Here is a 16,025-nt window from a genome sequence, read left to right as displayed (position 1 = left end):
CATGGGGATGTACCAAAGCTCCCAGAACGGGCGGGAGAGTGCGGATGTTCCTGCAGAACTGATTGACCGAATTTAAGGTCATCAGCGAGCAAGGTGTCAAACTTGTAGAACTTAGCAAACATGTTTGCCCCTGACCAAGTAGCTGCTCGGCAAAGCTGTAGAGCCGAGACACCCCGGGCAGCCGCCCAGGAAAAACCTACTTTCCTAGTAGAGTGGGCCTTAACCGAATTCGGTACCGGCAATCCTGCCTTGGAATAAGCATGCTGAATCGTACATCTGATCCATCGTGCAATTGTCTGCTTAGAAGCAGGACACCCAATCTTGTTAGGATCATACAGGATAAACAACGCTTCTGTTTTCCTAATATGAGCTGTCCTCGTAACGTAAATCTTCAAAGCTCTGACCACGTCTAAGAACTCTGAAGGAGCAGAGGTGTCATTAGCCACTGGCACCACAATAGGTTGGTTAATATGGAATGAAGACACAACATTTGGAAGAAAGTGCTGACGAGTTCTCAGTTCACCCCCATCTTCATGAAGGATCAAATAGGGGCTCTTGTGAGACAAGGCCCCCAACTCAGACACCTGCCTCGCGGATGCCAAGGCCAACAGCATGACCACTTTCCAAGTGAGAAACTTTAACTCAACCTCTTGCAGAGGCTCAAACCACTCCGAATGAAGGAACTGCAACACCACGTTAAGGTCCCATGGTGCCGTAGGAGGCATGAATGGTGGTTGGATGTGCAGAACCCCCTTCAGGAAAGTCTGAACTTCAGGGAGGGAAGCCAATTGTTTCTGAAAGAAAATGGACAAGGCCAAAATTTGGACCTTGATAGACCCCAATCTTACGCCTGCATCCACACCAGCCTGTAGAAATAGGAGAAGACGTCCTAATTGAAACTCCACCGTTGGAGAATTCCTGGATTCACACCAAGATACATATTTTCTCCAAATACGATGGTAATGTCTAGCCGTTACTCCTTTCCTGACCTGAATAAGTGTGGGAATGACCTTGTTGGGAATGCCCTTACGGGATAGGATCTGGCGCTCAACAGCCATGCCATCAAACATAGCCGCGGTAAGTCTTGATAAACAAACGGCCCCTGCAGAAGCAGGTCCTCGTGAAGAGGAAGAGGCCGAAGATCTTCCATCAGTAACTCCTGAAGATCTGGATACCAAGCCCTCCTTGGCCAGTCTGGGGCAATGAGGATCGCCCGAACCCTTGTTCTTCTTATGATCTTGAGAATCTCTATTATTAGAGGAAGTGGAGGGAACACATACACCGACTGGAAAACCCACTGGGTTACCAGTTCATCCACTGCTATTGCTTGTGGGTCTCTCGACCTGGAACAATATTTCTGAAGCTTCTTGTTGAGACGAGATGCCATAATGTCTACTTGAGGAACGCCCCAATGACTTGCTACCTCCACAAAGACCTCTTGGTGGAGGCCCCATTCTCCTGGGTGGAGATCGTGTCTGCTGAGGAAGTCCGCTTCCCAGTTGTCCACTCCCGGAATGAAGATTGCTGACAGAGCTTGTGCGTGTCTTTCTGCCCAGAGGAGTATTCTTGTTACCTCTGCCATTGCCGCTCTGCTTTTCGTTCCGCCCTGACGGTTTATGTAAGCCACTGCTGTTACATTGTCTGACTGGATCTGTATGGGACAATCCTGAAGCTGCTTGTAGAAGAGCGTTGTAAATGGCTCTCAACTCCAGAATGTTTATGTGAAGAAGTGTTTCTTGACTTAACCATCTTCCGTGGAAGCTTTCCCCTTGCGTGACTGTTCCCCAACCTCGGCGAGTTGCATCCGTGGTCACTAGGATCCAGGCTTGAATCCCGAACCTGCTTCCTTTTAGGACAGGCATTCCCAACCACGGTCCTCAAGGCACACCAACAGTGCAGGTTTTAGTGATATCCAGGCTTCAGCACAGAAGGTTAAATCAAAATAACTGAGCTACTAATTAAGTCACCTGTGCTGAAGCCTGGATATCACTAAAACCAGGACTGTTAGTGTGCCTTGAGGACCGTGGTTGGGAATGCCTGCTTTAGGAGGTGAGAACTGTGTAGCCACCACAGGAGCAAAATTCTGGCTTTCGTCGACAGGATTATGCTCTGGTGCATGTGTAGATGCGATCCGGACCATTTGTCCAGTAAATCCCACTGGAACACCCTCGCATGCAATCGGCCCACTGTTGAGCCTCGTAAGATGCTACCATCTTCCCCAGCAGGCGGGTGCACTGATGAATCGACACACAAGCTGGTTACAAAATTTGTTTGACCATTGTCTGGATTTCCAGAACCTTTTCCACCGGTAGAAATACTCTCTGTACCTCTGTGTTAAGTATCATACCCAGAAATGACAATCTCATCATCGGTTCCAACTGTGATTTTGGAAAGTTTATGATCCAACCATGTTTCTGAAGTACTGTCAGGCATAGTGCAATACTCTGCACTAACTTTTCCCTGGATCTCGCTTTTATTAGGAGATCGTCCAGGTAAGTAATTATGTTGACTCCTTTCTTGCGAAGGAGAACCATCATCTCTGCCATCACCTAGGTGAACACTCTCGGTGCTGTGGAGAGCCCAAATGGCAATGTCTGGTACTGATAGTGACAGTCCTGAAGCGCAAACCTCAGGTATGCTTGATGTGGAAGGTAAATGGGAACATGCAGATAAGCATCCTTGATGTCCACTGACACCATGAATTCCTTCTCCTCCAAACTGGAGATCACTGCTCTTAGAGACTCCATCTTGAATTTGAATCTTTTTAGATAAAGATTCAATGATTTTAGGTTTAAAATCGGTCTGACCGAGCCGTCCGGCTTCGGTACTACAAGCAGGCTTGAATAAAATCCCTTTCCCCGTTGTAGCAATGGGACTAAGGTGATTACCTCGTCCTGACGTAATTTTTGTATTGCGTCCGTTATTTTCTGTCTGTTTTGTACAGAAGCTGGTAAGGCTGATTTGAAAAATCTGCATGGGGGGAGATCCTGAAACTCCAACTTGTAACCTTAAGATACTATTTGCAATATCCAGGGATCCAGCTCTAATTGTATCCAGATCTGGCTGAAGAGTTTTAGACGCGCCCCCACCTGAGCGGACTCCCGCAGGGGAGCCCCAGCGTCATGCTGTGGTTTTTGCAGAAGCAACGGCTGACATTTGCTCCTGAGATCCTGATGCTGCTGACGGTTTCTTACCTCTTCCCCACCCTCTCCCTGCGAAGAAGAAGGGTACCCTTTGCCTTTTTGTACTTGTTGGGCTGAAAGGACTGCATCGGATGAGCAGAGTATGTCTTCTTTGCAGGTGCTGCTGCATAAGGAAGAAAAGCTGACTTACCTGAGGTAACTGTTGAAATCCAGGTATCTAGCTCGTCCCCAAAAAGCGCCTCACCCTTATAGGGGAGAGCTTCAATATTCTTTTTAGATTCTGCATCTGAATTCCACAGTGCTCTGTGAGCCGAAACCGCCATAGCTGAGGATTTTGAACAGAATAAACCAATATCCTTCATGGCTTCCACCATGTAACCTGCAGAATCCTTTATGTGACCGACAGTTAAGACCACATTATCCCTATCAACTGTGTCTAGATTATCTAGCAAGATTTTTGACCATTTTACAATAGCATTTCCCACCCAGGCGCATGCAATGGTGGGCCTGAGTGCTGCTCCATTAGCCATATAAAGGGATTTTAAAGTTGTCTCCATTTTACGGTCAGTCGACTCCTTTAAGGAAGCCGACCCAGGGACAGGTAGAATAATTTTCTTAGACAACCTACCATGGGGGGTGATTCCCATCTCTTCCTATCCTCTTCAGGGAAAGGATACGCCAAACATATTCTTCTAGGAATATGACATTTCTTTTCTGGGTTAGCCCAGGATTTTTCAAAGTGTCACACGCCATAGGCGGCGTTCACCGCGCTTACCCCTGCGTGCCTGCTGGTCTGTGTTGTGGCCTCCGCCTTCGGTGGTCCACGGGCTCCGGCGTCTGGCTGGCGCAGCTCCCGGCGGTTCCCGGGGCAGGGGCGCCGCCATGACACCCGGCATCACGTGGGCGGGGAGCAGGTGACGTCATCAGACTGTTCCGCCAATCCAGCGGAGGCGGGAGATTCAAAGGCAGACGCCGAGCAGAGCCTCGGCGCCTGAGTATCGTCTTTTCCCCTGAAGTGGATGCCAGTGCTCTTGTTCCCGGCGAATCTCTCTGCAGTCGTACCCCAGTGTCTCCGGCACTTCCAGGTGCCAGTTGCTGCACAGTTCCAGCGTATACAGCGGCTGGTGTGTTCCTCTGCAATCCAGTCACCAGTGCTTCTTGGAGTCAGCATGGGCTGCGGGCTAAACGCCGCTCTCAAGTTCTACAAGTCATCAGTGTCTTTAAACACCGCTCTCAAGTTCTACAAGTCATCAGTGTCTTTAAACACTGTTCTCAAATTCTACAAGTCATCAGTGTCTTTAACCACCGCTCCCAAGTTTTGCAAGTTACCAGTGTCTTTAACCACCGCTCCCAAGTTTTGCAAGTTACCAGTGTCTTTAACCACCGCTTCCAAGTTTTGCAAGTTACAAGTGTCTTTAACCACCGCTCCCAAGTTCTACAGTGTCTTTAATCATCGCTCTCAAGTCATACAAATCATCAGTGTCTTTGACCACCGTTCTCAAGTTCTATAAATCATCAGTGTCTTTAGTCACCGCTCTCAAGTCATACAAAACATCAGTGTCTTTAACCACCGCTCACAAGTGTTTCAAACCATCAGAGTCTTTAACCACCGTTCACCAGTTCTTCAAATCATCAGTATCTTTAAAAACATCACTCACAAGTTCTTCAGTCACTATTACCTTGTACCAACACTCACAAGTACTTCTTTTCCTGGAATCCTTTAACATTGCTTACAAGTTCTCCCATAGGCCTGGACATTCCCCCCATACGTTCCTTTTCTGCTATGTGACATTGTGTTGCTCCCTTCCTGCAATAAAGTTCTTAAATATTTTCACCAAGCTTTACTGTCAGAGTCCTGTATGAGGAAGACCTATATCAAGCCATCCCTGTTCCGACCCAACTGTGGTTCCTCTCCCCTACCATCGGGAGAACCCCCGAGTTCACAACACCCCCAACCTAGGTCAGTGACAGTATACTCAGGCCTCATGGACCCGGGGGATCGGAGCCCAGAGGCAAGTACCATCCAGGACTTGATTTCTCGAGTACAAAGTCAGGAAGCAGCACAGGGCCAGGTGATGCATTATCTCCAGGAATTATCTGGCCGGCTGGATCAAATTCAGACTTCTCTGGCTTCAGTAGTACCGGCCCCAGCTCCAGTACCCGCTCCAGTGGTTGTCTCTAGTAATGTTCCATCCTTCTCTGGAACCAGGTCACGCCTTCAGCTCCCTACTCCTTCTCGCTATAATGGGAATCCAAAGAACTGCCGTGGTTTTCTCAATCAGTGCGAGGTACATTTTGAACTTCTTTCACATAACTTCCCTACTGATCGGTCCAAGGTGGCATACATTATTTCTTTGCTCGAGGGTTCAGCGTTGTATTGGGTGTCTCCGTTATGGGAACGATCTGATCCATTGGTTTCTAGTTACACCAATTTTATTACGTCATTCCGGAGGATCTTTGATGAGCCCGGCAGCACGACCGCTGCCTCTGCAGACTTGCTTCGTGTCCGACAAGGCTCTCGTTCAGTGGGACAGTATGTGATTAATTTTCAGACCACAGCCTCAGAACTGCGCTGGAATAATGATGCCCTTCGGGCTGCCTTTTGGAACGGGCTCTCCGATCGTCTAAAGGACGAGTTGGTCACTAGAGATTTGCCGGATTCTTTAGAACAGTTGATCTCGCTCTGTGTAAAGGTGGATCTTCGCATGCAGGAACGAGGTGGCGAACGTAGTCGGTCAGATCGATCAAGGGTCCGATCTCTTCCGTCTAAGATTCCAAGTCCTGATGAACCCATGCAGATTAATCGATCTCGGCTGTCCCCAGAAGAACGTCAGCGTCGTCGTGAGAGTAGACTCTGCCTCTACTGTGGAGCCGCGGATCACTTTCTCAAGTTTTGCAAGTCTCGCCCGGGAAACGGGCAGTCCTAGCTTGTTCCGGAGGAGTCGAGCTAGGGGTTTCTTCTAAACCTTCTCCGCCAATGGACTGTTTACTCTCCGTGTCTCTATTCTCCGAGTCAGTAGCCAAACCCGTTAAGGCTCTGCTGGACTCAGGGGCTGCAGGGAATTTTATTTCCCTTTCCTGTGCCCAGGATCTGGGTTTTCAGCTACGGTCGGTCGAACGACCTATTACGTTGACTGCTATCAATGGGACCCAAATTTCTAACGGTCTGATTTCAAGTTGTACAGTACCAATCAAACTGCAAGTGGAAGCCCTGCATCAAGAACACCTGGAGTTCCTAGTGATTCGGGAGATGCCCCACAATCTGGTTCTTGGCCTTCCTTGGCTTAAACTTCACAACCCTCACATCGACTGGAGTTCGACACAAATAACATCTTGGAGTTCTTTTTGTCATTCAAATTGTCTCACCCCTGTCTATCCGCTCCGTGTATCTTTCAAGTCAGATGAAGGGCTCATTCCGGAGGCCTATCGGGAGTTTTCTGACGTGTTCTCAGAGCAAGCGGCCGATCAGCTACCACCGCATAGACCCTGGGACTGCCCCATTGAGCTCATTTCGGGGAAAATGCCACCTCGGGGTCGCACTTATCCCTTATCATTGCCCGAGACCCAAGCTATGTCGGACTATATCAAGTCTAGTCTGCAGAAAGGATTCATCCGCCCCTCTACCTCCCCGGCGGGGGCGGGTTTCTTTTTTGTGAAGAAGAAGGACGGAGGGCTGAGACCATGTATTGACTATCGTGGTCTAAATGATGTCACCATTAAGAATAAGTATCCTTTGCCGCTCATTACGGAGCTTTTTGATAGAGTTCGCGGAGCCCGAGTTTTCACCAAGCTTGATTTAAGGGGAGCTTATAATTTGATACGTATCCGACAGGGGGACGAATGGAAGACGGCCTTCAATACCAGGGATGGGCATTACGAGTATCTGGTAATGCCGTTTGGCCTCAGCAACGCCCCTGCCGTCTTCCAGGGATTCATTAATGAAGTCTTTCGGGATATGCTATACCTAAGTGTAGTGGTATATTTGGATGACATTCTGATATTTTCTAAAAATCTCACAGAGCACAGAATACAGGTCAAAGAGGTACTTCTTCGATTGCGAGAGAATCATCTTTATGGCAAGATTTCCAAATGTACTTTTGAGGTTCCTTCTATTCCATTTCTTGCTTACATCATTTCGGGCACGGAGCTTCGTATGGATCCAGAAAAACTCACTGCCATCCGGGACTGGACTCAGCCTCTTTCCTTGAAAGCGGTACAACGATATCTGGGTTTTGCAAATTACTACCGGAAATTCATAAAGGGATTCTCTACCATCGTGGCACCTATTACTGCCCTAACCAGGAAGGGTTCTGACCCAAGTCATTGGTCCTCCGAAGCTGTAGCAGCGTTCGCTGAGTTAAAGGCAGCCTTTATGTCCGCTCCAGTACTTCAACAAGCAAATTTTTCAAAACCATTCTTTTTGGAGGTTGATGCATCCACGGTAGGCATAGGTGCCGTGCTTTCGCAGTACGCTCCAGATAGGAAGTTACATCCATGTGGCTTCCATTCTCGCAAATTCTCTCCTGCGGAACAGAATTACACCATTGGAGACAAAGAGCTTTTGGCAATAAAATCTGCCTTAGAGGAATGGAGATATCTTTTGGAAGGTGCTAAACACCTAATTACAATTTTCACTGATCATAAGAATTTGCTGTACCTCAATACGGCCCAGTGCTTGAATCCCCGTCAAGCTTGATGGGCGCTCTTCTTTACTCGGTTTTCGTTTGTTATTAAGTACCGGGCTGGGGACTTTTAACACCAAGGCTGATGCTTTATCCCGTTCCTTAACGGCTTAGGATGAGGAGAATTCCGTTGAGAAGGCTTTGATTCTCAGTCCAGTTTCTATGTCAGCGGCTCCCACCGCTCTGAGTCCTCCTCCTGGGAGAATGTCTATGCCAGCTAAATTTCGACCAAGGTTGTTGCAGTGGGCTCATATTTCCAAGTTTTCCGGTCATCCTGGAGTTCAAAAGATGTGGGAGTTTCTACGAAGGTCTTACTGGTGGGACACTATGAAGAAGGATATTCAAGATTATGTCAACTCATGTCCTCAGTGTGCTCAGCACAAAATTCTTTGTTTGCCTCCTGCGGGGTTGTTGCATCCACTGTCCATTCCTCAGAGGCCTTGGACCCATATCTCTATGGACTTTGTCACCGAATTGCCCCTCTCCGAGGGTCACAATACTGTCTGGGTAATTATCGACCGTTTCTCTAAGATGGCACATTTTGTACCTTTGACCGGGTTACCATCAGCTCCCAAGTTGGCTTTGTTATTTATCCGAGAACATTTCCGCCTGCACGGCTTACCTCAGGAAATCGTCTCTGACCGGGGGGTACAATTCACTGCAAGATTCTGGAGAGCTCTCTGTACGGCCTTACAAATAAAACTCAAGTTTTCATCCGCTTACCATCCACAAACCAATGGGCAAACTGAACGCGTCAATCAAGATTTAGAGACTTTTCTCCGTGTTTATCTTTCTCCCTCGCAAGATGATTGGGTGGAACTGTTGCCATGGGCCGAGTTTGCCCATAATCATCTGTACCACTCTTCGACTGGTGAGTCCCCATTTTTCATTAATTATGGGTTCCATCCTCAAGTTCCTGAATTATCCATTTGTCCTCCGGAGGATGTTCCTGCTGCAGCCTCTACTCTTCGGCACTTCAGCCAAATTTGGAGTCGAGTTCATGCTAATCTCAAGAGAGTCTCCGGCCGCTATAAGTTCTTTGCGGATAGGAAGCGACGAGCAGCTCCCCAATACAATATTGGTGACAGGGTATGGCTTTCCACCCGCAACCTACGGTTAAGGGTGCCCACTGTGAAGTTCACCCCAAAGTTTATTGGTCCTTACCCCGTGTTACAAATCCTGAACCCGGTTGTCTGCAAATTGGGATTGCCTTCCCACATCCGGATACCAAACTCCTTTCATGTCTCTCTCCTTCGCCCCCTTATTTTAAACCGGTTCCATTTAAAGTCCCAGAGGTCAACCTCTGCAGAGTCTGAAGCTGGAACAGACTTTGAAATCAAAGCTATTCTTGACTCTCGTTACCTTCACAAGAATCTACAGTATTTGGTGGAGTGGAAAGGTTTTGGCCCTGAGGAGAGGAGCTGGGTCAAAGCTACTGAAGTTATGGCTCCCCGACTGGTGCGGATTTTCCATTCCAGACATCCAACAAAACCTGGAAAGTGTCCGGGGGCCACTCCTGGAGGAGGGGGTACTGTCACACGCCATAGGCGGCGTTCACCGCGCTTACCCCTGCGTGCCTGCTGGTCTGTGTTGCGGCCTCCGCCTTCGGTGGTCCACGGGCTCCGGCGTCTGGCTGGCGCGGCTCCCGGCGGTTCCCCGGGGCAGGGGCGCCGCCATGACACCCGGCATCATGTGGGCGGGGAGCAGGTGACGTCATCAGACTGTTCCGCCAATCCAGCGGAGGCGGGAGATTCAAAGGCAGACGCCGAGCAGAGCCTCGGCGCCTGAGTATCGTCTTTTCCCCTGAAGTGGATGCCAGTGCTCTTGTTCCCGGCGAATCTCTCTGCAGTCGTACCCCAGTGTCTCCGGCACTTCCAGGTGCCAGTTGCTGCACAGTTCCAGCGTATACAGCGGCTGGTGTGTTCCTCTGCAATCCAGTCACCAGTGCTTCTTGGAGTCAGCATGGGCTGCGGGCTAAACGCCGCTCTCAAGTTCTACAAGTCATCAGTGTCTTTAAACACCGCTCTCAAGTTCTACAAGTCATCAGTGTCTTTAAACACTGTTCTCAAATTCTACAAGTCATCAGTGTCTTTAACCACCGCTCCCAAGTTTTGCAAGTTACCAGTGTCTTTAACCACCGCTCCCAAGTTTTGCAAGTTACCAGTGTCTTTAACCACCGCTCCCAAGTTTTGCAAGTTCTACAGTGTCTTTAACCACCGCTCCCAAGTTCTACAGTGTCTTTAATCATCGCTCTCAAGTCATACAAATCATCAGTGTCTTTAACCACCGCTCACAAGTGTTTCAAACCATTAGAGTCTTTAACCACCGTTCACCAGTTCTTCAAATCATCAGTATCTTTAAAAACATCACTCACAAGTTCTTCAGTCACTATTACCTTGTACCAACACTCACAAGTACTTCTTTTCCTGGAATCCTTTAACATTGCTTACAAGTTCTCCTATAGGCCTGGACATTCCCCCCATACGTTCCTTTTCTGCTATGTGACATTGTGTTGCTCCGTTCCTGCAATAAAGTTCTTAAATATTTTCACCAAGCTTTACTGTCAGAGTCCTGTATGAGGAAGACCTATATCAAGCCATCCCTGTTCCGACCCAACTGTGGTTCCTCTCCCCTACCATCGGGAGAACCCCCGAGTTCACAACACCCCCAACAGGTCAGTGACACAAAGAATGTATTCAATTCCTTTGAAGGAGGAAAAGTTACCACAGATTTCCTTATTTAAATTAAAATAAGCCTTTTCCTCTGGTTCAGGTGTTGCCTCTGTAATCTCTAACACCTCTTTAATAGCCATTATCATATATTGAATGCTTTTTGCTAATTTGGCATCTACCCCTCTCAAATCCCCAGTGTCGACACCTGTGTCGGAATCTGTGTCTGTATCACCTTACATAATTTGCGCAAGTGAGCTCTTCTGGGAACTTGAAGGGGGACGTGTGGATTACGTGGAGGGGTCGGCATACAGCACATCTTCCACTGATTTTCTCCAATATTTAGTCTTTTGTTCTGACTCTGAGAACTTTCTAGAAAGCTGGGAAATCATCTGTTGTAGATTTTCCACCCACACTGGGTTCCTTACCTATGGGAAGGGCCACCACATTACACTCCTGCGTATCTAAAATGGCTTCCTCAGGGGAAGAGCTCTCTGTAATGTCTGACATTTTTACATACGACATGACACAATCGTGCACTTTCACACCACAGTCACACAGGGAGCTATCCGTGACAGACCCACTAAAATCTGTCAGAGAACACGCAGAGGGATTTGCCAGTTCACACACCGCGCCCTATGAAGTGAATTGTGTATAAAATATAGACAAAACCTTCAGCACTGTAATATTCAATATTAGGCTCGCTCACCTAATTTACTATACACTCCCCGCCATATCTATAACACCCTAGTACTTGTTCAGTGGCGTTATGAGGAGGAAAACAGCATCTGTTAGTCTTTTCTCTGTGTATCTGCAGGAGAAAATACAGCTGACTGAGTGCTGGCAAGCCTGAGGAGAAGCTCCACCCCACTGTGATGGCACGATTCTGCCTCAGAAGCAATTATTTTTATACTGGCTGGGGTTGTTTAAAACCAGAGGCTGTACTTGAATCTTATGTTTTTGCCAGTGAGAGTAGGATTTTTCATGCAGCTCAGGGCGCCCCCACCCGCGCCCTGCACCCTGTATGTCCTGTATGTGAACGGCTTATAGTGTTATGGAGATGCATGCCAGCGCAGCCATCCTGCCACTGCGCTGTACCTTTTGCCGCCAACGATGACCGGAGGGCCCCTCTATGCAGGTCTCCAGTGATATACTCACTACTCTTCTGACTTCTGGCTCTGTTAGGGCATAGGCAAACGCAGGGGGTGTGGGGGGGGGGGGGGGGGGTTCTGGGTGCTCGGAAACCCCCCTCTTCTTGGCAAGTGGCTCAAATTATGACAACAATAGTAATGGTAAATAATACTGTTACTAGAACTGCCGCCACATCATGCAGTTTTTGGGACAGCAGAGCTGCTGCACATACCCAGATGCCCAGTGGTAGCAGCTTCTTCTACCAAGTTTGCTGTGTGTGTGGATCTGAGTCCTCAATCAGTGCACTGGACCAAAGAGTAGCTACCAGGAAGAAGAGACAGGAGCATTACCGTAAGGTGGAAGAATGTGTTCTTAGAAAGTGCAGTACTGGTTCTATTATGTTTGTGTATTTATTTATTATGGTATATTTAACCTTTTTCTGACCACTTATTTATATTATTTAAGTATGTTTGATAAAGCCTATACTAGTATAGACCATCTATAGTGTTTAATATAAATACTGTATTCCATACAGTATACATTCAGGGCCGGCGCTACCATTAGGCAGCTTTAGGCAGCTGCCTATGAGCGCCGGCCACTGGAGGGCGGCACACCCCTCATGAATTAGTTTTACCTAAAAATCATGTTGTTCAGGGCCAGTTAGCAGCGGCCGCGGCGCCGGTCTAGCCAGCCGCAGCCAGCACTATCAGACATCTTCGGCCAGGGTGAACTGCGTGTGCCCTGCCGCACCCCCTCTGCTGACAGACGCCAGCAACAAGCAGGAGCAGCAGCGCGATGCTGCTGTGTCCTAAATCCTGGCAGGCAGCAGCATCATCCACTCCCTCCTCCCCCTACAGTCGTAGGCAGGGAGGTCCATTCGCTGCCCCAAGCCTTCCATGCTCCTTCAGCCGTCGGTCTCCCACCAGCTGTTGGCCGCCCTCCGCCCGCCCTCAGTGCTCTGAAGACCGCCGCCGCCGCATTCAGCTCTCGCTACTATTTCAAATCTGCCGCGGACCGCTCCTGATTGGCTGCCGGTCCGCGGCAGATTTAAAATAGTAGCACTGTGTTCTTAGGAGCCGCTGTACCGCCGACCACAGTAGGGCGAAGGGGTCACTAAAAGACCCCCTCTCGGCCAGGGATACATAAAAGGACCCCACTCACTGCCATTCAGTGGCTGCAGAATTAGCGAGACATAGGGAGGAACATTAGCGGGAGGAGGCCGAGGAGCAGAGTGGAGACCGGGGACACGGGGAGGAGCCGCCCACACAACCAGCCACCCTGACAGAGAGGGATACAGGGTCCGGAAAGCGAGGCCGGAAGAAGCGCCGCACCGCAGCTACCACCATGACGGACAAGGAGGGAGGGTAAGTGTGGACTGTGCAGAAAGTTTGCGGCTCTTTTACAGGGGAAACTAGTGTCCCTGTCTCTCTCCCTTTCCGTCTCTCTCCCTCGCTTCTCTCTCCCCATCTGTATCTCTCTCCGCGTCTCTCCGCGTCTCTGCATGTCTCTCGCTGTCTCTCTCTCCTGTCTCTCACCCCCTCCCTGTGTCCCTTTCTCCCTGTCTCTGCATCTATCTCTCTGACTCTCTCCTTATCTCTGTCTCTCTCATCTCTGTCTCTCTCTCTCCCCCTTGTCCATCTCTCTTCCCCTTGTCCATCTCTCTCTCTCTTTCTCTCTTTCTCTTTCTCTCCCTCGTCCGTCCATCTCTCTCTCTCGTCCATCTCTCTCTCTTGTCTCTCTCTCTTGTCTCTCTCTCTCTCTCTCCCTTGCCTCTCTCTCTCTCTCTCTCTCTCTCTCTCTCTCTCCATCGCCTCTCTCTCTCCCCTCCTTGTCTCTCTCTCTCCCTCGTCTCTCTTCCCCTCTCCAGCTCTCTCTCTCTCTCTCTCCTTATCTCTGTTTCTCTCTTTCCAAGTCTCTCTTGCTCTCTCCCTGTCTCTCTGTTTCTGTGTCTCACACAGTAGGAAGGGGGACATGGCTCAGAAAAGGAGGAATAGGGTGATATCACTCACACAGGAGAAGTGTGTGTGTGTTGGGGGGGGGGGGGGGGGGGTGCATGGCTCACACAGGGTAAGGGGGGTTATCACTCACACAGGGCAAGGAGTCAGTAAAATACAAATAATTTTTTTGCAAGGGAGGGGGGTGCACAACATTTTTCTGGCCTCTGGGCAATTGAGCTGAAGTTACGCCACTGCTTACCCTGCTGCCTTTCTCTCTCCCTAGTCCCTACTGTATGCCCTTGCTATCCTTCTCTCTGTCACTCTCACTGTCCCTATGTCCCTGCTGTCACTTTACGTGTCCCTCTGTCACTCTCCCTGTCCCTATGTCCCTGCTGTCACTTTCCCTGTCCCTCTGTCACTCTCCCTGTCCCTATGTCCCTGCTATCACTTTCCCTATCCCTCTGTCACTCTCTCTGTCCCTGCTGTCACTTTCCCTGTCACTCTCCCATCCCTATGTCCCTGCTATCACTTTCCCTATCCCTCTGTCACTCTCCCTGTCCCTGCTGTCACTTTCCCTGTCCCTCTGTCACACTCCCTGTCCCTATGTCCCAGCTGTCACTCTCCCTGAATTTTGTCTCATTCCATGTGGCATAATGTGAATTTTGGATCATTCTGGGTGCTATAATGTGAATTTCTGCTCATACCGTGTGCCATAATGTGAATTTCAGCTCATTCTGTGTGCTATAATGTGAATTTCGGCTCATTCTGTGTGCTATAATGTGAATTTCTGCTCATACCGTGTGCTATAATGTGAATTTCGGCTCATACCGTGTGCTATAATGTGGCGTTAGAGAAATTAAGTTTTTGTAATAGACAATAATGGACAAATCACAGCTAGTCCTGAAGCCTCAGTACTGCAGTAGCAGGCCTGTTACCTGCTATTGCTGGTGGTGTCACAGTGCGTGTGGCTGTTCTCTATAGGTCTGAAATCCTGCTTCATCCAAGTATAGATTCATATATTCACACTGTTTCGCTTGTCATGGATGTGGTGAGTTAATTGAGTCCCGGATTCCTGAGAGGCCTTGTCACAGGCCTATTTTTGAGATAAAACTCATGAAGCAGGAAGAACATATTGTTTCTCTGCACATTGTTTCTGCATGAGAAAGGGGTCTTATTATAGTAGTATTATGGCATCTCTGGGGCATGCAGATTCCAGTTTTTGATAAACAGGTCCTAACAATATTGACCTAGTTTAATGATTACATTTATTAAAAACAATCTTTCTTTTTCTCTGCCACAGGAAATTCCATCATTTTTGCTAAATGATAATGGACAGAGGTTCCCGAGGTCTGTCAGGAAAGTCAGTGGTAAGTAACGTTTTATTCATGCAATAACTCTGCCAGTTTTCAACATGGTGAGAAGGGGCTTTTACCAACTCTATACAAATACTTTCACTCATGTATGGATTTGTGGTTGATATGAGCCAACAGTTGTGTGGTATGAGCACTAGATGTAATAGCTTTATGATTACAGGCCAGTTCTTAAAGCATCGTCATACAGTAGGCGTTACAGTATGTGGTTTTGCTAGAGAAGTACATCATATTAGATCAATGGATACATTTGTAGATCTCTTCTGTTATTTTGTCTATTCCCTAAATTGATAATGAAATGTTCCCGTTCCATCAGTGTCAACCCCTATTTTAATCTCCCCCCATTATACATCATTCGCAGTGCACCAATGTGTTGGATATGCAGTTATATTATCGACATTCAGAATGTCAACACTGTCATGTCAAATGATCTTGAATATTGTTTTATAATGTCAACTTGTTCATAATGTGGACAGGGCCGAAACTAGGATTTTTGTCACCCGGGGCAAGGTAGTCATTTGACACCCCCCCCCCCCCCCCCCCGCAAAAAAAAAAAAAAAAAAATATTTTACAATAAATAAATAAAAATAATAAAATAAAATAGAAAAAATAAAAAATAAATGAATAAAAATATTATATATATATATATATATATATATATCTCTTTCAGAACTTTTTTACCTGAGAAACTGCCTTTTTAAACATAAATTTCATATCCAGGAAAAAGTGTCCCCATTTTACACAGTACGACAGGCAAGTGTCCCCATTCCCCATTTTACACATTGCGGCAGACAGGTGTCCCCATTTTACACATTGCGGCAGGAAAAAGTGTCCCCATTTTACACATTGCGGCAGGCACAGGTCCCCATTTTACACAGTACGCTGGCAAGTGTCCCCATTTTACACATAGCGGCAGGCACAGGTCCCCATTTTACACAGTACGCTGGCAAGTGTCCCCATTTTACACATTGCGGCAGGCACAGGTCCCCATTTTACACATTGCGGCAGGCACAGGTCCCCATTTTACACAGTACGCTGGCAAGTGTCCCCATTTTACACATAGCGGCAGGCACAGGTCCCCATTTTACACAGT

General features: G+C 48.1%; 1 protein-coding gene across 3 annotated transcripts in view; it reads left to right on the top strand.

The window, feature by feature from the left end:
* Positions 1-16,025, top strand: part of SH3D21 (SH3 domain containing 21) — a 228,756-nt gene that overhangs the window by 21,658 nt on the left and 191,073 nt on the right. For all 3 annotated transcript variants that reach the window (XM_063954398.1, XM_063954394.1, XM_063954397.1), the window contains exon 3: positions 14,863-14,929. In XM_063954398.1, the coding sequence (XP_063810468.1) occupies positions 14,863-14,929 (67 nt within the window). The remainder of the gene's footprint in view (positions 1-14,862; positions 14,930-16,025) is intronic.

Source organism: Pseudophryne corroboree, chromosome 2 (genome assembly GCF_028390025.1).
Source record: "Pseudophryne corroboree isolate aPseCor3 chromosome 2, aPseCor3.hap2, whole genome shotgun sequence".
NCBI lineage: Eukaryota > Metazoa > Chordata > Amphibia > Anura > Myobatrachidae > Pseudophryne > Pseudophryne corroboree.
Note: the sequence above shows the minus strand (reverse complement) of the source record. Positions and strands in the feature narration are given on the sequence as shown.